The 21496-nt window shown below is 39.5% G+C and overlaps 1 protein-coding gene across 2 annotated transcripts in view; it reads right to left on the bottom strand.

The window, feature by feature from the left end:
• LOC116313116 (seizure protein 6 homolog) overlaps positions 1 to 20204 on the bottom strand; it is a 91231-nt gene extending 71027 nt beyond the window's left edge. The window contains exon 1 of one of the 2 annotated variants that reach the window (XM_039618935.1): positions 19746 to 20204. In XM_039618935.1, coding sequence (XP_039474869.1) covers positions 19746 to 19830 — 85 coding nt within the window. In that variant the 5' untranslated portion in view covers positions 19831 to 20204. The remainder of the gene's footprint in view (positions 1 to 19745) is intronic. The other variant, XM_031730685.2, reaches the window with a different exon arrangement.
• Between the last annotated feature and the right edge of the window lie 1292 nt (positions 20205 to 21496).

The raw sequence follows: 21496 nt of genomic DNA, 5'->3' as shown, positions 1-21496 counted from the left end.
TGGCCAGTGGTATCCTAAGTTTAAACAAGCAGCCTTGTTGTCTGGAGGTTACCTGAGGAGTCTAGGTTGTAGAAATTAATGAGAAGAATTTTTCTCTGGTTGCAGCAGGCAGCCCTCAAGCATGAGTTAATGCAATTCCAAGAACTGCATATAATCCTCCCTTCCCCACACAGCTTTTTGCCCCTGGGATGCAAATGAATGGGAGCTATAAGTCTGCATTACTGCTAAAATAAATGCAAACATTGTGTAAATTCCACAAGAACAACAGAAAAGAAATATGGTGCTGGAGTGCCACAAGGAGACCATTGCTCTGATCAAAATATTAAAGAGCATGAATAGATCATTAGAGCAACTGGGAAATCAAGTCAGAGGAGTTGTAAAAATGGACTGATAAAGTGTTTCAGGGTTGCTTTCAGCAGTTTCCTGGGTGTAATGTGGTATTCTAAGTGTTTTTGTTTTAGATGCCATGTATCACAATCCACAGTTGCAGTGACAGATTCAATTTTCTGTGAAATCTTCACACAAGACTCAAATACCACAGCTTATTTGAGAGTTACTGACCCAGATGCCATGGCTGTATGATACTGTACAATACTAAACACACTAATCTGCCTCTTCTCTTAATTAATGTTGCTGCACGGTGTACTGCAGATACCCATATTTGGAACAACACTGTAAGATGAAACATAGGTGTGGTTTGAGCCTCGGGGACTGGCTCATTGATTCCCTTTAGCCCTTGAGGCTGGCTTTGAGAGCAGGTTTCAAGGGCTCTCATTACCGACACGTACATGTAAAGCTGTTCAATGCCGCTCGGAGCTGTCTGCACAGAACCCCTAAATTGAGCACCGCAGTGAGGATGATGGATAGTCTTGTCCAAGATACAGATGGCTCCTGCAGGGGGTTTGCTTCCCCTTTGGGACAAGTCAGCTGAGCTGAAGACCACATGTTGACAGGCAGACCCTCTTTGCAGTGCAACATGCAGCACCACAGAGTCATCCATAACAGCTGTGAGACCATGCATGTCCCTCTGATGTTCCGCTACTACCACACGATCAATAAAGCAGCCAAGTGTAACACTAACAACTCCCACATGCATCCATTCTTGACTGTACATGGTGTGTGATGTTTCCCTTCTGAAAACTAATACCCCCGTAAATCATTGCAACGGAGTGTCATACTTATACTATTGTCATATAAGGATAAAGTAGGTTTTTGTTTTTTAAAACAAGATTTTAGATCTAAATATAAATAGCAGCATATCTAAAATGGCCTGTAATTGTTACCAATGACTAATTAACTAGGATTATCATTATTATTTTTATTATTAATAATAGTAGTAGCAGTATTAATATTAAGAATTTCAAAGGCTTTTTTATAAATGTAACAATATGGGTGCACACAGCAAAGTCATTGTCACCAAAATCCCAAAGAAAAAGAGTCACGCAAACAATGTAAACACTCACTATTAATTGATCCCGGTAGACAAACTGTTGCCCGCTGCTTCCTAAGAACTAATTTATTCTTATGAGTGTTCTGCTGCCACGACTTCACAGTGCACAGCAGCAGCCACATAAATAAAACTAAGCGAGCGCAGGTTCTAAAGAACAGGAGGATCTGCACTGTATGTCACTTTGACTGAGAGCAGGAAGGTAGTGGGTGATGAAGTGCATCTGTGTGAGAGCGGGCTCCAGGGTCACATGTCTTTGTGTCCTGCTCTTTGAATGGGTTTTGCCCTCCTGGTCCTTCTGGCCCCAGCTTTCCTGTTGGTACAGGTAGAGCTAATCACAGACCGCAGTACTGGGTGCATGCAGTCGGCGCTGAATAAAACATGGAGTGAAAAATTTAATCAAGAGAGGGCATCTGTGGCTGTCTCTGTCTGCTGGTACCAACACTCGAGCCATTCACCACATGTGTCCTCATACTAATGACAAGCCTAAAAGGAGGCAGAGGGCAACCTCTTTTCATAATCAAAGTGTTTTTATTCATGACATGTCTATTAATTAGTTTGGAATAGTCTGAACCGTGTGCTCAGGAGAATTTAAATTGGCTGAAGAGGATTTGCCCTTTCTCTGTTGAGCCAATGATTTCTTGGCGTGTCTTTATAACCAGGGAGGGATAAAGAGGGGGAGAAAAGGAGACAAAGAGATAGAATGGGTGTGTGTCTATATCCTTCTGTTCCTCTATCTTTTTTCCCTCTCTCTCTAACTCATGGAGCCTATAAATCACTGGGGGCACCAAAATTGAAACTGTCAGCGGTGTTTGCCTTGTTTCACTGTATCTAAGCTAGGTGTGTGTATTATAAAGAAGGATACCTTAACACATTCCAATTTCTCCTTCTGCTTGATTTGATATGTTATCAAAAAATGAGCTGTGAAAGTTAGAAATGTGTTACAAAAGTATTAAACAACCTCAAGAAGGCTGCTTTCAACTGACAGATTGTGTTATATTTTGCAAGAGAAAGGAGGAAGAAAATGAGTGTAAAAAGTCAGTAAAATCAAAAAATAATGTCATGAAATTTTCTCTCATAAATGTATTATGTGGAACAACACTAGGGTCTTGAGAGAAAAACTAATTACAAACCTTACTGCCTTGTAGGATTGTGTGCTATCTTAGAACCCTTCACCCATGTTTTATTCAGCTGTAACAATTGGCATGACTTAGATAATTAAATGCCTTCTCTCTTGGCTTAATCTCTATCATCATCTGTGTCTCCCCTCAACAGAAAAGATGCTATTAACGACCATTTATGTCTGCTGCCATTAAAACATTGCCTCAACTTATGCGACTGTACAATCTGGCTCGGTGGTATTTGTCTGCCTTCATTCCAACTGTGAATCAGCGGCAGGATCCGATTGAGAAGCGCAACAATGGAGCCGTGTAAACAACCTGTGTCTGGTACAGTTAACAAACAGGCGTGCCGTATTGACACTTGTCAAGACATAATCAGCAGTGATGTTTTAGTCATGGTGAAGGATGAAACAGGAGGCAAATTGTTTGCTAATTCTCATTTCACACTCCCAATGTGAAATCAGCCCGGCACACGGAGCGCCGGTTCCTCTACACGCACAATGGCCTGGCTCACTGCATAACACCAAATTATCTTTCCCCCGGCTTAATTATTCATTAGGCAAACATAATTAATTTAAGAAGCTTCTCTCACAGGAAGTGTTTCAAATAAAGGCCAGAAGGACAGCTTTCTGCTTAATCATTAACTGAATGCCGAGCATAGCCAAGAACCTGCGAGGGTCTAAACGCTTTATAAAATATAAACTTAATGTGAGATAATATTTTCTTTTCTTCGACGCTCTCCGAAATGTGCTGCAGCTATTGATTTGGCTGATGAAGCCAGAAAAACCTCCAAAGTTAAAATTCTCAAACTTTAATGTGAGTGAGTCAAATGTGGCCGCCATACTCATATTAGCAACGGGTGAAATCGTTACACAATTTTTATTTTTTTCTTTCTTGACTTAAGAAGCAGATGTATCATTTTCAAGTTCTAATTTGCGCACATCATTTAGCAGACCTCATGTTGTCTCGCAGCGTCTGACAGGGGCCGTGAAGCCTGTGTGACTGAGGGGATGCGAGACCCACATAGAGGGATTTACTTCTGCCGCTTTTCTGAGCAGATCTATCTCCGACCCTACGCATTTACCAGAAAAAAAAACACCCTAATTACACACACTGCATACACAGGCACGCGCACACACACACACACAAACTTTGCCCTCTGTTCTCCTCCTCCTTTATCTCTCCTTCCTTCCCTCAATCTTCCTGACTCTAACGGAAGCTTCTCAGAGAGAAGGAGCGGGCTTTGATGTATCTTCTCCATGATTCTGAGCTTTCAGATCAAGGGGCTGTTTGTCTTCAAGCTCACCAAATCCTCAGACGGCCTGAGACAAAGAGCAAACATACTGAAGTGCCTTTCCAGATCCATTTGCGTAATGGCAGAGCTGTCTGCTGTATGCATGCACTGACCCTTTTTTTTTTTTTGTTACAACCTTTTATGCCACTCTGCTCCAGCAATCGTTCCATACTTTTTGTATGCCGTGTTATTATTTTTTTTACTCTGCCTACTGCTTTTTCGGCTTTGATGAGATGTTTTAATTAAAGGATGAGGGCTCCTTAATGTTTTTACTATTGTTTGCATCCGCTTTATTTCAACTAAAGTTTCTTCCAGCAATTACTTTCTGCAAGCTAACAAGCCACACTCATATCACCATGGAAACAGCCAGATTGGTGTTTTGGGTTGGGTTTTTTTTTTTCTTCCCCCACCCCCGAGGATCTATTAAAACACTTCTTTTCTGAGAATCCATTCATGAGTCAATGAAAGGGTTGAATATGACACCTGCTTTGTCTGCCAGTGTGTGGCTTGGTCAATAAGTTTTGTTTTAGCTTCTTCAAAGCAAACCGTAAAGACAGACAGATCGTTTTGCTCATAATAGATTTTTGCGAGGGAAAAGAAAATTGACTATTTCAAAATGTGTTTGTTTATTTAGAAGGTAAAGGGGTGTTTTCTCTTTTTTTGTCCACAGAAACATTTCATGTTTTGAAATATTTTGTCTGTGCGTTGCAGTTTTAGCTGTTAAACACACAGTGCGTTTAATAGGTAACTTAATCGTGTTTCTTTTTTTCCTGTTGTTGTGTTTGAAAGAAAAAAGATGAATTATGACACTGAAACAGTAAACATGTGAAAGCTGCACTCACCAGTGAGTTAACAGTGTTTTTGTTTTATTTGTTGTTTTGTTTCCTGTAGTATTTTGAAAGCTCAAATGTCAGTACTTCCTGTCTTCCCTCCTTTGTTTGGTGTATTTATAGTCCATGCGGCACCCTCAGTTCGTCTGTGTTTATCTCAGCGTGTGATGTGTTAACCACAGGATTTGTTGTTGCCTTTTGTTGTACTCGTTCATTTGGACTCTGCTCCCACCACTTCCCGACTTTTATCTGGCTTATTTTTGTAACCTTTATTGAAAAACTTGTAAAGGGTGCCTTTGGTTTTGTGCACACTGCCTGCAGTGTCCTGCGTCTGGTTCCTCCCTCCTCACTGAACCGTGTATGCAGTATGTTTTAAAAGGAGTGAAATGTCAACCAAAGATAAATTTAACACATCTTAACCTCAACATTGCAACGAACCATTATAGAACATTTTTTAAGTCGGTGAAACATCTGAAACACTCTGTTAAATAAGATCCAATATCTGTTAACTACCCAAAATACCCAATAAATTATATTTGGTACCATTTGTTTTTCTTTCCTTTTTGATAAAGGAAAGAAAATCAGCTTTTAGGGCTGAATCAGGTGACCCTGCATTGCAATAGGCCTAGGCTGTTGGGGGCTTCTTTACTCACTTCTTTTCACTGTGTGTGTTTATACACCAATTTACATTTAATTATTAGTTATTATTCATCTCTGGCTCTCTTCCACAGTGAGTCTTTATTCTGTCTCCCTCCCCTCAACCCCACCCATGAACTGGCCACGGCAGATGGCTGCCCTTCCCTTTTTCTGGTTCTGCTGGAGGTTTTTCTTCTCGCCGTTACCAAATTCTTGCTCAGAGTAGGTTGTCTGATTGTTGGGGGTTCTCTTTCTATTATTGTAAAGTCTTTACTTTATAATATAAAGTGACATCAATTTTGTGTCTAGTAACCATCTAATCCCTGAAATCCCTATGTTTGAACTCAAATTTGACTCTCAATTAGTCTGTATATTTCTCTTTATAAGAATTTGAACTGACTGTAGTAGGAAATGCTTATTCATCAGTCCCAGTGGTTTAAGGGGTAACCTTTCTCTTTCTTTTACAGTTGAGTGCATTCAAGTCAAGTCTGTGGTTAACTTTGTTAAGAGTTTCGAAGGTTAAAACAACAGGGTGGTAGGTTGCACAGAGCACACTCAGAAATGGCAAGGGATGCTGAGACATAGCTCACATACAGACAATGAAAGGAAAAGAAACAGAATAAAATGACTCCAAAATCACAGCAGAAGTTTAATCCAATTTTCCTGGCAGTCAAAGCTGTGCAGAAACCACTGTGGTTTGTCCCCTATAAAAGCCACAGGGATGGCTATATGCCATCCAAATACCATCAGGCAATCCCGAATCACCAAAAGCAGAATAAATCAATAATCTAACAAGAAAGACCGATTTAAAGGGAATCCGCTGCACACGAAAAGAAGTAAAAATCGATGTGACCAAGTAAAAACAGGCATGGACTGAAAGGAATGAAGCAATCTCCCTTTTGTTCCAGGGTTGATTTTCAAGTTACATTGTGGATTATTATTCAAAAGCAGACCTTTCTAGAGTTGTTCCCAAAACCTAAAAATATAAATACACAGAAAGAAAACACAGATCTCAAACCATTAGATCATTATTCCACATTCGTCATGCTAGTAAGGCATTACATAGTTTTGTAGACTAACTTGCATTACTTAAAGAGAGAGAGAGCTCCTGAGGCGGTGTGTATGAACATCCTGCACAGAAACTGTGGCAGATATAAACTGATATTTGTGAAGGGAGAAAGCTCAGTACAAATGTACACATCTCACGCACAATTCAGACCATTCTTACACAAATATTTTTAGGCAAGTCAAGCCTGTTACGATAAAGTGGAAATGGAAAAGCAAAGCAAGACAGAATTTAACTTGAAACAGGCAATTTCACAGATCTTGCATTTAATATATATTTTGTTTTCACACACACAGTCACACGCACTCACAATCCCATATTAATATCTGCAATTTTTCATATCGAATCTGTATTTTAAATAATTGGGATGAGCGTTTTTTATTTTAAAGCTTTGCCCTTAACTTCCAAAGCTAAAGCCTTTTATTTCCTGTCCTGAGTTTTTGTTCTGCTTGTGATTTCAAAACACCACCAGAAAAAACATTTCATTTCAGTATTTCACAACTGTCCCCAATTTGCTGAAATCACATTTCTTCTTTTTTGCTGTTGTTTTCAGCACCATGTCTAATAGCATGTGGTGCAAATGGCGTTTTTTACATACAAATGACTAATTAAAGGAGCATCCACATCTGTCTGATATAGGAATGGAAACCAGGCTAGTGCACGTGCGTACTATTTCCCGATTACTGAGATTTATAAGCGGACCAAACACACGCACGGCTTAATAAATCACACGAATAGAATAGTTTTGCCCATTTCTGCCTCTATGCGTACACACGGCTTTCATCTGGAATCTACACAGAGTTTTAGGCATCAGGTCCCTGGACCAGAGCCAGGGAGCGTCCCTACAGCCTCTCAGCAGAAACAGCTTTGTCAAACTCAGTTAGCCGCCTCTGAGGGGAAACACCTCTTTCCACAGTAATACACCAACTATTCACATCATGTCCCTGCCTCTGCCTGAGCTACCTCATCAATCCACACAGCAACAAAGGTAAACAGCCTCACACCTTCCAAACAGAGGCCTGTGCTACTTTGTTGACACAATGTATGTGCAAACCGCCTGCACAGAGGGTAAGCTTCTCACAGGACAGGCTGAGCTTCATTTACAGAGGGTAATTGCACTGGAGCCAAGTGGTGCACTTTTGTGATGAGATTTTTTTTTTCCAGCTTTACTAAAACCTTCTAGAACCTCTGGGTTTGTCTACTCGCCAAGCGAAACTATGACAGGGGTAAACAACAAATTCAGCTCAACGCAAACATGTCACCTACGAGCTGGAATGGTCGCTGACATTGAAAGGCTATTTACCAACTGCCCTGCTGCTGTGTACATGCACGAAATGACATTTTCAGCTTTTAGTTATGTTGCCTGTTGCTAATTCAACACGGTGTCTTTGTTATTGCTTACCCCAACAATATTGCCAAATAATAGCTGGGATATCCTAAATTTGATATAAGAAAATAGATGTTGGGGATCCCCCATTACTCTGGCTTATTTTTCCTCCATGTCTTTGTAACTCTGTTCCCAGTTTTGCACCCTCCTTGTCAAATTGTTTATTACCAGCTATACCTCAGGGGAGCCAAGGCCCAATCCTTAGTGTGAAAACAAAGGATACACTCTAACAGCTTTGTTCTTTGAAGATGTTCTAGTCTTCACATTGAAATATATGACTTTTATGCTACACTATATATGAGTTCAATGTCAGCAAAAAAAAAGAAGAAAAAAGCAGAGCTACCTATGCAAAAAGAGAAAACAGAAAAGAACAAAAACGGAGAATGAGAAAGACAGGATGCACTGGAGAGTCTAACCCAGTCATTACTTCAAGAGTTGCACTCGTGTGTTGCAAATTCCCTTTTTGCTCCTTTTGTCCTGGTGAAAAATATGTGGCTGTGGAAGCATATTCCATGTAAAATAGAGCGATAGAAACAGCGAGCTATGCGAGAGTGGCTGGTAGTAGCATGGACACTTACTCATAAAAATACCCCGTGTGAGGATTTTCTTTGCCTTCTTCGAGGCTGCTTGCAGATAAGCATCTTGGTATTTTTGTTTCTGCAAAACAGGCTTCACTGAATTCTATGCCGCTGATGTTGATATTCAAGAGAGAAGGTCAGCCAAGAGCTCGTCTGCTTAAATGGGGGCAGGCACAATGTATGTGTATTAATCATTTTGGAAAGTTGCTTGACAGCTATGGAAGTGTTATCAGTGGTGGAGTGGCTAATGCAGAACTTTGACAAGTGAAAGGTTCCTGGTTCAATTCCAGTCAGGCATGCTAATCTCTTCAAACATGTGGAGCTACTTGCTGTGGCATCCCCTTGTAGCAAGGGAAAATCCCAAAGTAGCCTCATTTTAGAGATTTGGAGTGATTATTTGAGAGTGACCACAAACATCCCTCTAGGTATTAATCTGGAGCACTTCATTTCCTTGCTATTATTTCATATTTAGAGAACATTTGTCCTTTGTCTTTCTGCCATTTTCTCCTTTGAGCTAAAAGCTGTTAAGTCTCTCCAAAGACTTCCTGCCAACTCCTAATTCCTATAGTCTCACCTTAGGAGTTCTCTAGAGGACTAAGATGCTTTGTGATTAACTTGTATCTTTAAGACGACCTCAACCTCAAGGGGAATTCTTCGAAAAGGTCAAAATTCTAATAATATTATCACCAGAGGCAACTCTTTGTACTAGAAAGCTTTTCAAAATATGAACTCTGCTTTGTTTCCCTTTCCAGATTCTGCCCAAGAGTATTTATTCAGAGACTCTGAGATATGTAACAGCTCATTATGTGCTTGCCCCGGTGCAGCAAAAAGACTCACCCATAGGGTGCTTTTCATTATGCAAACTTATGCTTCCTCTCTCCTCCCATGATTCCGCGTATGCCATCATGGAGGATCTTTCAATCCTTTAATTGCACTTTGGGAAGATGCTGTGCAAGAAGGAAGTGAAGAAGTTCAAAGTCGCTCTCCCCTGTAGAGAAATGTTGTATGTAGTCATATGGACATGTAGACATATAAATGTAGACCCTCCACATGTTCATAATTAACTGGTATGACTTTAGACTGATGCAGTGGAACTAACAGTTGACTCATTCAGCAGGCAATTCAGCTAAAGTTTTCATGTATGTTACATTTTCTTCATTGTATCAACCATGATGAATGGTCAGAGGTTTGACATGTTGCAAACTGCTTTAGCTAGCACAACTGCAGTCAAAGGCTAACCTGTCAACATACTAGACAAATAAGTGCATCATGTAGTACATGAAAGAGTATTCAGCACATCAAAACATCAGAAAGATCTCACTATTCAGAATTATATTCCTTTTCTAGTCTTTTCAACTGCCCGAGTGAGTCAGAGTGCACAAAAGGAATCTGCACATCAATAACTTTATTTTTACACATGTCAAAATGTCTTCAGTTAATAAACCTGTCCACAATGTACTCAGTGTACAAGAACTGCGTGCATTCACAAGGGCAAATAAAAAAAATGTGCATACAGATTCTTTTTTTCAGATTTATAAAGCGTTCAGCGTTCAGCCCCTGGTGTCCACACTATTCCACTAACCTGAGCACCTGTGACTCATCCCCTAACCGGCTTTTTTGACCTGCTGCTTGTGTCCCAAGCTGCATCTTCTTATTTTTCCTGCTTCCCTTATCTGTTTTACAGCTGTGTGTCTGCCTGTTTGATTCCCGTTGTTACCTGTTTACTGCCTGTGCTTTCTCTGTTTTCTAGAATTTTTTTTGTTTATAATTTTCCTGTCATATCAAGTCCTCTTCCTCAATCTCTACCTTCCTGTCTGCATGTTGCAAGTTTGATTCAACAAAGCAGTCACCATCTAGGCCTGATGCAGAATCGTGCATGAACAGGATTGCAATGAAGCAATGTTAAATCACCGAAAGTATTTGCATTTGTAGAAATTCTACTTGTTAAACTTATACACATTATATTAATGGTATTTATTTTTTTCATTTTCCTGTAGCCAAAAGGTTGGCGAGCACACTAAGCTCCCAGAGGAGCTGAGAAATCAAGATAGTAAGTAAAAAGACATAACGATCTGATTGTAGCAATATTCAAACTATAGTTATACATAAGACATTTACATTACAAGCATGGTTGGGTTGATAATACTGTTTTGCAGTATATTTCAATAGCTCACTTCCACAATGGGATCTTTTCAAGCAGGTGATTTTTCTTTTATGTTCTTATTATATGAGAGCATGACAGAAAATGTGATGTTATCTGGATTACAGTTAATTTACAGCTGTTCTCATAAAAGGAATGATGTTAACACTTTATCACAAGGGAGAGCACTCCAAAAACTGGTATAAAAATATCTGGCTTATTCCCACCCAGCCAGATCTTGAGCACTTTGGGGTTTTTGTGTATACACTATGTGTGAGGTCTTGTCTGGTCATTGCAATGCTGATCGCCTACTGTCAGATTTCCTTCTCTGTCTCTCTTTGCCTTAATAATTCAGATTTAATCTTTCAAAATACACGACAAGGCCTCATGGACTGAATACATACACTCCAAGCTACTAGGCTATGTTAAAAACGTCTAGGTCAAATGAGAAGTCAAAAAGGAATTTTTCATCTTAATGCAAAATGAAAAATTAAATAAAGATAAATTCACAGAAGAAAAACTACAAAAGAGAAAAAGAAAACTATTAAACAAATATACTAAGAAAGCATAAAAAAAGGCAAAGAGGTTATTTTTTTCAATTAGTGTCATTTAAAATTGAATAAAAGGAGTCATCATTTGTTTAAAAACTGATTACAGGTATTAGTTTTATGCCTGAGTTAGATTTTATTGGGGTATAAATTATGTTTAAGGGATTTAAATAATTTAAGATTCACATCGCATGAAAGCACAGGCCTTATAGGGCATCAGGGAATCCACATTTAAAAGGCAAACGTCTTAACTTAACAATGACAATATGTGCATAGACATATCCCTCTAAATACACTTCTATTTCAATGCAAACACAATGGATTCACTAAATCAACATGCCAAAAAAAAAGAAAACAGAACCGTGAGCAGTTGAATGCAGGGAAATCACATCTTAATGCCATTTGAGCCGAGAAATCTCCAACAAATCAAATGCGGTGAATTCTTTTACAAAAACAAATGTAACAGGTACTTCAGATAAGTCATGTAGCCTGGACATTATCTGTGGTTTAATACTTAATGAGTGTTCCAAGTTATGTCTTTATTTCATGTCTTTGGAGAAAAAATCTGATTAACAAAAAGAAATGAGATATGAAAATAGTCACTCAGTGTGCATTCAGCATGGTAACATTGCCACTGTGGTAATTCTAACATGGAGGTACAATTTGTTTTTATTGTATTTATCTATTTATTTTATTTTATTTTTGGATCCCTGAATTAAATAAGCTGAAGGATTTACTGTTTCGTGGGCTTGCAAATTTAACTCGTAGCTCACAATTTCTAAAAATAAAACATGTCTCTTCTATTGTTGTGTTGACCATGAGTTTAAGTTTATACAGAGACACTGATGTATATGATTGGTAAATGACTAGCCAATGCAGTGCCATGTAGAACTGGGCTCCTGTGGTCAGTGAAGCAGTAGTGTGAAAGTCTCCATTCCCATGTCCAACAAATTTTTGAACTAACAACCTGCCCTGCAGTTCATGCTAATACTTACATGTTGCTTCACAAACAGAGGTGTTAGCAGGATTGCACTGTGCACACACCTCTGTAAATACATCAGCAATCAACAGTTACACAATGGCTGTTGGAAAATGTTACTATATTGCCCAAAGCTATTATTCGGGGATTCACTAAGCATTTGTCCCAAATTCCATGCCAATGCAGCTGAAACACAAATATGCATGATAAGCAACAGAATGCAGAATGCACTGTAAAGGGGATTGTTGAGTCTGCAAAGCTTTTCTTTTTCCACTAGGACGCTACTAACCTTCTATTTCACACACCATCTAATGTCAGAAATGCACAAACCTGCTTTTGCAGCTAAGGGCTACAGTATAGTCCAGCAATCAATGACATGGTCTAACAGAGCCCCGGCTGTTCCCCGCTAAGTAATCCATTTTTAAGGGTGAGTATTCTTTTTAAAGACTGCCTTACTGCTCTGACAGATGAGAGCGACCACAATCACCAAGAGAGAACCAAAGGCAGATGACTGCCTTATAACTGACAGCCAATTGCCTGACCACCAAGCAGCAGCTTGGACCGAAAATGTTCGATATCTGTAAATTATACACAAGGTCCTCTGGGACATGACTTCAATATATCTCAAAAGGCTTACAGTCAAAACGTGGCCCTTTCCTCCGTGTTGTCTGTATTGGAGATGTCACCGCACATATAAAAGTTTTAAAATGTATGCATGGCTGCGATACTTTATAGCACTCAGCGATTCAAACTGATGGATGTTATTTCCACTAGAAAACTGCTTGGGTGAGCTTATAATGGCAGTTGAGAATATTTGTGCTTAAAATGACAGAGAGGAAGAAATACAATCAAAATCATTCCCTACCGTAAATGCTGTAACTTTTCCCACCGTCCTACACACTTTCTTTGCTTGTGTTTGTCTTTGACTATTTTCAATTACTTGGTGAGCAACTATCCCCTTCCTGGATCTATCCACAACATTGTTATCTTTCTCCGCTCCTTCTAATATGTTTACTCATCCTGATGAATTCAATTACATCTTTTCATAGGAAATTACTGTGGGGGTGGCTCAGCCTGCCAGAGGTCAGCACTAACTGTGAATACTAAAACTACTCCCCCAAACACATTACACAGCCTATTAGCTGCTGCTTTCCACACAGCACTCTCCGACCCTACATAAGCCTTTCCACTGCCACAGATGAAATGCTTTCTAGATGGGATCTGGCGTGGAGAAGAGGGGAAGAGAGCTGGAGCTGTCCCCAGGCCTAATCGTTTCGGAGAGCCATCCCCACTGCAGCCGCAAAACACGCCAGTCCTGATTAGGGAGGTGTGTACACAGCCAGGCAGAGTGTAAAAAGGTGCAGAAAGGAGGCTTGGCCTGGTGGTTGCTATTGCTATTGCGCCCACCAATCCATCCCATCCCCACCCTCCAGTGTACAACTGGCGAAATCGATAAGGCACAAGGCCAAAGGCAAAACAGGTACAAAGTAAGCCTTCGATGTAGTGCCTTGACAAAGTGGTCGACATCTCTTCATTTAGAGTTTTGCTACAGGGGCACTATTATTCACTTGATATAAATTAGACATGGATCCCCCTTCCCCAAATTAGCTCCGTACAGTTTCCTGCAGGGTCCTGCCCAAATCATCTACTGTAAAAGGGAGCATTCAGTCTCAGACTGCCTGGTCCCGCTCCGGAGGAAAACTCTCTCCTTTGCCGAGGATACGTGTTGACAATTTCATTGTAAAAATGTTACTTGAACTCTCTTAAGAGGTGATTGTGTTAAGAAAAAAAACCCTCTCACATAATTATCTAGATGCAGGAACCCATTTCAGGTCTATCCAAACTGTCAGGCTGATTAAACAAACAGACTGTGAAACGCTATCAGCAAAAAAAGCTAGTCTGAAATATAGACATATAGATAGATTGCATCTGATTGGGGCTGAAATGAGATCAGCTGCTATTAGCTGTAATGCTGTATGTGTGAAAAATGGTGGGTTAGTAATGTACAATTAGTAGATAAATAAGTACTATAGATAGATAGATAGATAGATAGATAGATAGATTGGTATTAACTCAATTTATACCAATCCTGTGAATTTCATTTGACCAGATGCAATTAAATTTATCATTTTAATATATTCATTGTACTTATGTAACAAACTCACATGGAAAATTTACATGTAAATTTGGGCTGATTTTTTTGTGTAGTGTAGATAGATAAATCAAATTGCATTGCATAAATCATAATTGGTTAATACTGTGCCTGTATTCTTTTAGCATGCTAGTGTGTATGTGATAATTTCCTTGTACAGGACTAAAGAGCAGCTTTGCTCAGTGCTTAAACTGCACTGGTTCTGTTGCTAAATTGTTTAATGGCCAAGTGACAACTGATGTATGTTAGTGCTGATGAATATTAAAGCAAAACACACACGTGAGTGTGAATGTATGGCAGATAACATTTGTTTTCTTAGCTAACACATTAGTGCCATTGTATTGCTTTACACAGGTTAAGATTTAGAATAGATTAGTCCAATCCAATCATTTTAGTATTAATAGAACCTGGCCTAAGGTGTGTTAACCACACAGTAACAAGATGCTGGGCAGTTAAAAACATGTCAAGTCATTTACACAGTTTTCATCTAGATTTGAAGTGTTAGTCACGCTATATGAAAGGCCTCATTTATTAAACAATCTAACAATCAGTTTTGATCTTAAGGACAAATTAAACAGATGAACTTCTCTCTCATCCCTTTCATTGAAGTCAAGACTTCATGTAAGCAATTATGTATCCATCCTTCATTCTCATACACACATCAGTCACGGTTTTGTGTTTCTACCCATTCACTACACCAAAGACAGACTCTCAAGCCGCGTGTTATGCTTTGTTTGTCACCCCACGACTTAATCCACTGAATAATATGTTACCTAGCATTACCTCTGCCATTGCTGTAATCTCATCTTCCATGAAGTTCGCTTTTCTGTTTTGGTTTATGGCTGTTTCACACTAAACCCTTATTCGTGCAGGCATTACATCAGGAAAAATCGCAAGACAGCTGTTGTCACTTTAAGTTGATTGAGATTTATCGATTCATAAACCTGCTTAACCAATGTTTTTTGGTTTGGGGTTTTTTTTATGCTCAGCATCTTTCATGAATCAAACATGAGCACGCTACCAGGAATGATCTTAAGACAAGTATAAATCTGAGTGCATTTTTATAAATGAGTCTCCAGCTGTTAGAGAAGTATCCCAGCAATACGGCGATGAAATCCAAAAAAAAAAAAAAAATCCTTCCAAAAATAGCCATTTGCCTTTCACAAATAAAGCCTCCACACTTTTTGAGGAAGAAAATATATGAGGCAATGAGTCAAATTAGGATGCATAGAACATTCTCACAGAGCGAGAAAGGCATTTGCACATGAAGAGTTGAAAATGAGTCGCATTCAGCCAAGCTGTGAGCTCCACCTAGGAGGCAGTGAAAGAGACTGAGACAGGCACAGAGAGGGACTGAGGCAGGCAAGCAGGCGCCAAGCCTTGAAGAGGGGCATTCTGGCATAATGACTCTCATTTACCATTGACAGGCCTTGGGAAAGTTAAACTAATTATGACAGCACACAGATGCTGAATAGCCCTTGATGAAGTTAATAACTGGCAATCCAACAAACAGGTGTTGAATGATTTCTGTTACCTCCCCTGGAATTATAGGATGTTTGGATTTTTTTCCGCTCGTAGCAGCAATCTACCCAAAGGCAGAATTATGCCACCTTATAACCATGATCTTGGCAAACTGTGTGAATATGTGAATGAGAACAACACATACAGCAATGGAAGACAGAAAGCTTGTTCTGTAACCTGTACCATTAGTATGACAAACAGGAAGAATTGCCACCGAGTTGAATGAGCATACAAAAAAAAATTGCTTGAAATGAAAGGCGCTTCATTGTGCTGTAGTGGTAACAGGTGTCAGCACAAAAGCATAAGCACGGAAACGTGTTTCATCCTTCCTGTGAGTCCAACATTTCAGTATCTGGCGGTGGTTTTAATATGCATCTCATCCATTATTAAGACCAAATAAAGACATTTTCATTTATAACACACATCAGTTTTAGGGACTACAGCAGGGTAAATGTTAGTGGTGTTGATGTAAAATTGTTGCTTTACATTATCTAATCTCCCATAAAGTGAATAATATTATTATCAGCCTACAACTGTTTTATCGACAGAATACGTGACACTTAATATTATATTTTCAGACAACAAAGATTTACAAAATTCAACATACATTCTTAAAATCAACAGCGGTGTGTCAATGAGAATTCTGTCTGCCAGGAGGAGATCGCCACTGATTTAATGAACTTCAGAATACATAAAACACATCTCCTGCAACTCCCAGATCACTACAGATCATTATTAACAGGCAGGGATAATGTGCATGCATAAAGATAATAGGCTCAGCTGAATGTCATTAAATTGTGTAACACTTTAAGTTTCACACCAGGGCCAACAGAAACTTTGCACACTAAATGACTGCACAATGAGCTATTTAACATCTGCGGCATCTTATTAGGCATACTTGTTTGAATACTCTTGGAAAAAATTCAGTTATTGCTTTGTTTTTGTTGGTAATGACTTTGTAACAAGTCGAAATATAATATGCTTTTTTAGTACATTTTGATTTAGCAGACTGGCTTTTTTTTTAAGTAGATAAAGGAGGTTGTCACATGTGGGCTTCTTTCTCTGGCTGCTTAGACTTTGTATGCAGTGCACTCCTCTAGCATTTCTTGCATGGCCTACAATGAGATTTGACCCAGCGCTAGAACGCGTTGTCGATCAGAGGGTAAATTTGATTTGTCACTGAATAAAAGTTCAAGCTGTTACCTTCTTGTTGTCTATCCAAGTCAGACCAGCAGACTTGTGTATTAAGGCAATCAAAATCCTGCAGAGAGTGTAAGTGAGCACTGCATAGGGCTTGTTACCCTTTGACAACAAATATGATGAAAAATGCTGCTTCTTGTATTGTTCTCACGACACATATGCAGTAGTTTATAAAGTATGTTTAAATTGCAATCCATAAATGGCATTTTAATTATATTCAATATGATTTATAGATTTTTTTCTGCTTGTCTATTTATGAAGTGAGACTTTTTCGTAACACAGTGTCGGCTTGTCTGTGTTTAAGATGAAGAAAATATAAGCATGGATATCTAAGTGTATATGTAAGTGTAAGGAAACCATGCAGAGTACACACAGAACTCCTGGAGATGTTTGAGGACAAACTAAAAGTAAATGCCTAATTAAAAGCATAGGATATATACAGGGGCTGTACAGGAAGGCTTTCCTCGTTGTTTTTGCAGGTAATGGTGCTTTTATTAGCTGGGAGGTTCTGGTCCGAATTTTAGCGATCCTCCCTCTGTCTCTCTCTGCAAATCACCCCTTATTAATGTGACGAAATAAAGGGCAGAGTAATACGTTTCCAAAGTAACATATGTAGGTGGATGATTTGAGTGCTGTTCGAAGGCCAGCACAAATATGTTTGGACTGATACTGTAATTATTATTAAGAGTCTTTTATACATCTTTACAATCTTTACGTCTACTGACTGAAACATTAGAGTCAAGCAAAAATCATAAATTAAATGAAAGTGTTTCATTAATAAATACCTGAGATTGATTTTTCTCTTGGAAAAAAAAAAGAAATCCAGTTCAGGTGGGAAAATAATGGCACGGTTCCAAAAAACTTGACAACAAAATGAATGGTTGTTTTTGTGTTCCCCCTGCAAGGTAAATTAATCAAGTTCATAATAACAAGTCATAGCACAAATGAGAGATTGGGACCTCTTCAAAACTACAAAGTCAATCATTCCTGTAACTGAGTACGCATTCAAAACTCCTGATAATGGCAAACTTTCAAGAATTAAAAATTGATATGCCCCACCTTGGAGAGTTTACTACAGTGTGAACATTTGCTGGGTAAGCAACAGCAGCTAATGGAAGCTGTTAAATTTTATTTTGCTCTAAAAATAATGCACCCTGCATTTCTCACTCTCCCTAGAGTTTCGAGCAGCGGGCGAATAGAGCAGGTGTGTGCCTGGGATCTGTGCAATCGTGAATCCGAAAACAGTCAAAAATTCACACATCTTTCAAAGCGGCATTGTTCTGTGCTCCACCACTGAGTGTATATTTATTCACATGCTAATTAAGATTTAAACGCTCTAAATGTATTTCAGGTGTATCAAAAAGATCAGGATTTGAACTCTTATTATATAAAAATCATAAAAGGTCTATGCTGTCCCGTACAGCACACCTTTCTCCCACTAGATATTCAATCAGTTGATGTTTTGTTGATGGTGTAAAATATTGCTTCAGGCACTGGTGTGGAATTGCAGTTCAGTTTTCAAAGGGCTGAGATGTAATGACTGAACCAGCCCAGGCAGTATGAATGCACTCTCGCAGTTATTGCATTGTTTAGTAATCACTATTTGCTCGTGAATGTGTTCATTTTCAGCACCAAACGGACAACTTTCATAAAAGGCTTCATCACAAGAGGATGTACAGGGGCATTCGATTTGCCGGCATCTGTTTGACCCAGAACTTTACATGTTGCTCGCATTAGATAAAAATGGCAAAATAACATCCAGAAATCCTACTTTTATAATAAACTCATATGCATTTGTTTCACCTTGTGTTTTCTGTGAGTTGCAAACTCAACATTCACTATTTCTGTGGTGGCTCTTGTCCATATCCAGTTACTTGAACAATAATAGATATACATCATTTCCACAAAAGAGGGCTGTGTGTGAGAGAGAGAGGGGGGGGTGACAGTAAAGCTGTGCAGACAAGCGGAAACACAGATAGTGTCCAGCAGAAAGCATAGATGATGAGAGGGCAGGCCCACACTAGAGAAATAATTAGGACAAGGCCACTGTGCATGAATCCGTTGCAGCTTCCCACAAGCACTCATCTGTGTCAAACAGCTTGGTCAATAATCTTCAGCAATTCCCAAGGATTAGAGTCTTATTACCGAGCACCGTCTGTCACACAGACCTCAGCGCCCAAACAAGTCGCTTCCTGACTGCTTACTCCCACCGAATAAACATCCTGCTGGAAAATTGATCATTAGGTTCAGGTTCATCTTTGTTGGTGTTTAGTTTTTGGTTGTCTTATTTAGTTTTCCTCTTGCCTGGTGGTGGTAGTCGTGGTTGGTTGAGCTGGGGAGAGAGGCTGTTTTCATGCTATTTATGTGGCCACGTGGATGTGTGTGTGTGTCTTTGGAACAAATTAAAGCCACTTTGTGTAAGTTGTGCTGGACAGCCTATTGTTATGTGACTGACTGTTAAACGCATTTCTCCAGTGATGCGCCATAACTTCTAATTGACCACGCTCTGTTTGCACTCATTTATTTGCCTCTCGCTTTAAATTCAGATTCCACTCCCCTCTACCGGTAGTTTACAGTGTACAGTAGAGAAAACAAACAGGACTATCCTCTCGCAACTTTTAGCCCAAGCAGTGCTGTAGTGCAGTACGTCATAAACTTAACAAAGGTAACGAGTCATTCTGGAAACATTAACACTTGTATCACACTTGTAGATCTGAGAATCGTGAGCCCGGTGTCATTGAGCTCTGCCTTCGCTTTGTAGCCGACAGTTTCCCCCGAAATGAGGGGTGAAAAAAAAAAACAAATTCTCCAGAAAAGTACAAAAGCACCAAGGCGCAAGTTCTTACCTTGCCCGCGGATTTCGGCCACGGTGGCGGCGAGAAGCAAAACCGTGCAGAGGGTCTGAAATTGGCAGCCTTGTTTCACGCACATGTCTACTAAAGTCGAGGTCGCTCTTCCCGTATCTACGGAGCACGTCCTTGTGTTAAGAAGAAGAAGAATACTTCCAGGGGAGGAAAAACAAAAAAAGAATAAAAACAAGCAAGGCGAGGACTTTAAACAAAGGCTCGCGGGATGCTCTCGCACTTCCTCAATAATTCGCCGACTGAAGACCGTCGAGAATAATCAAGTGAAATGCGGAGGTCCCTCTTTAATTTGGACGCTCAGTAAGCGGATTGCTGGCTGTGTGAGCTATCGGCACATGGAGAGGAAGGGGGGGAGAGAGAAAAAGGAAGCCGAGGATTCAGCACCGCGGACAGCTCCTAGCGTCTGCTGATGGAACAGCCTCAAAGTTAGCTGGAGGAAGAGGAATAACTGAGCTCAGTGCGTTTTCATTGAAGTCGTTCTTTCGGTCTTTGGAGCTTCTTGTGATGATGTTTTTCTTTTTAACAGCCTTCCTTTTAATCATCACAACAGCCACGTTCATGTTCAACAAGAGTATATAAAGATGGCATTTTTAGGGTAGCCTATACCAGACTTAATACTTGACTTATTCTCAGACTTCTGCTGTTGTTGTTGTTTTTTCCTTACAAGAAAATCTATAAATTCACTAACTTATGTATAAAAAGCAAATAACCTGCACGTGTAAACTCATATTTTAAAGCTATTTGCAAGTCATTCTATTTGGTTTTGGACACCCAGAACCTCTGTAAATGTTTTGCCTCCAAAGACACTGTGGTGAGTCAAGAATGAAGATAGAGTGCAGATTACTGCAGGCCTTAAGGGCGAGTGAGAGGTACATGTACACTATCTTTAAAAAAAAAAAAAAGAAAAGCCTTCTGTGTGAATCTTGAGCTTCAATTCGCTGGTCAGTTTACACTTGTATTCCACCCTGCATTTGCTGAAATACATTGCTTTTCTTTTTCTTACCCTAATTTCAGCATACGCTTCCCTGACTAGTTTTTGTGCCCACAGGAGTCAAGAGTGGAGCTGAGTGGATTTTTTTTTCCAGTCCAATTCCCTGTAAAGCTTAGACCCTGCTGTGCATGACAAGCCCTGAGGTGAGACGTTCCTCAGGTGCTGGAAATAACTATGCCATGCTCTGAGTCCCTTAGGTCACTTTTTTTCCCTCTCTTATCCAGCTATAGTTTATGTCTCAGGGCTGTAAGTATTTGCCAATGATGTCAGTCTACCTACTTTTGGCAAGAGACTTTAACTTTTTAATGAATAAAGTGGGGTGCTAAATTGGTTACCGGGGTTACTTAACTTGTCATTGTGCTGGGAAAAACCCAGAGCAAGAATGTAATGAACAATTCTTTGGGAAAACTTAACTTTAGTCTGTGTGCAGGTAAGAAGATGCTAAACTGGAGCAAGATGCCAAAGTCATAGGAGCATTAAGGGCTGCTTTTATGTGACTTCTCACCTCTGATTCTGAACATGGGACAAGACCACATGACTTTGAATGAGTGCAGAGTAAGGCCAGCCATCACGGATTCTTATTTAGCAAAGTAATTATCATAAACTATGGTTTCATTCATCAGTAATCTAATTTACAGTCCAAGTGTGACAAAGAGGATTATTCTAAAATGACTAGTTAGATAAGCTTGTTGAAATATGCTTTCTTCTTATGACAGCTAACCTTTCAAAAAGCATTTGTAGA

Source organism: Oreochromis aureus, linkage group 10, assembly GCF_013358895.1.
Source record: "Oreochromis aureus strain Israel breed Guangdong linkage group 10, ZZ_aureus, whole genome shotgun sequence".
NCBI lineage: Eukaryota > Metazoa > Chordata > Actinopteri > Cichliformes > Cichlidae > Oreochromis > Oreochromis aureus.
The sequence above is the reverse complement of the archived record's forward strand: the minus strand, read 5'-3'. Positions and strand labels throughout refer to the sequence as shown.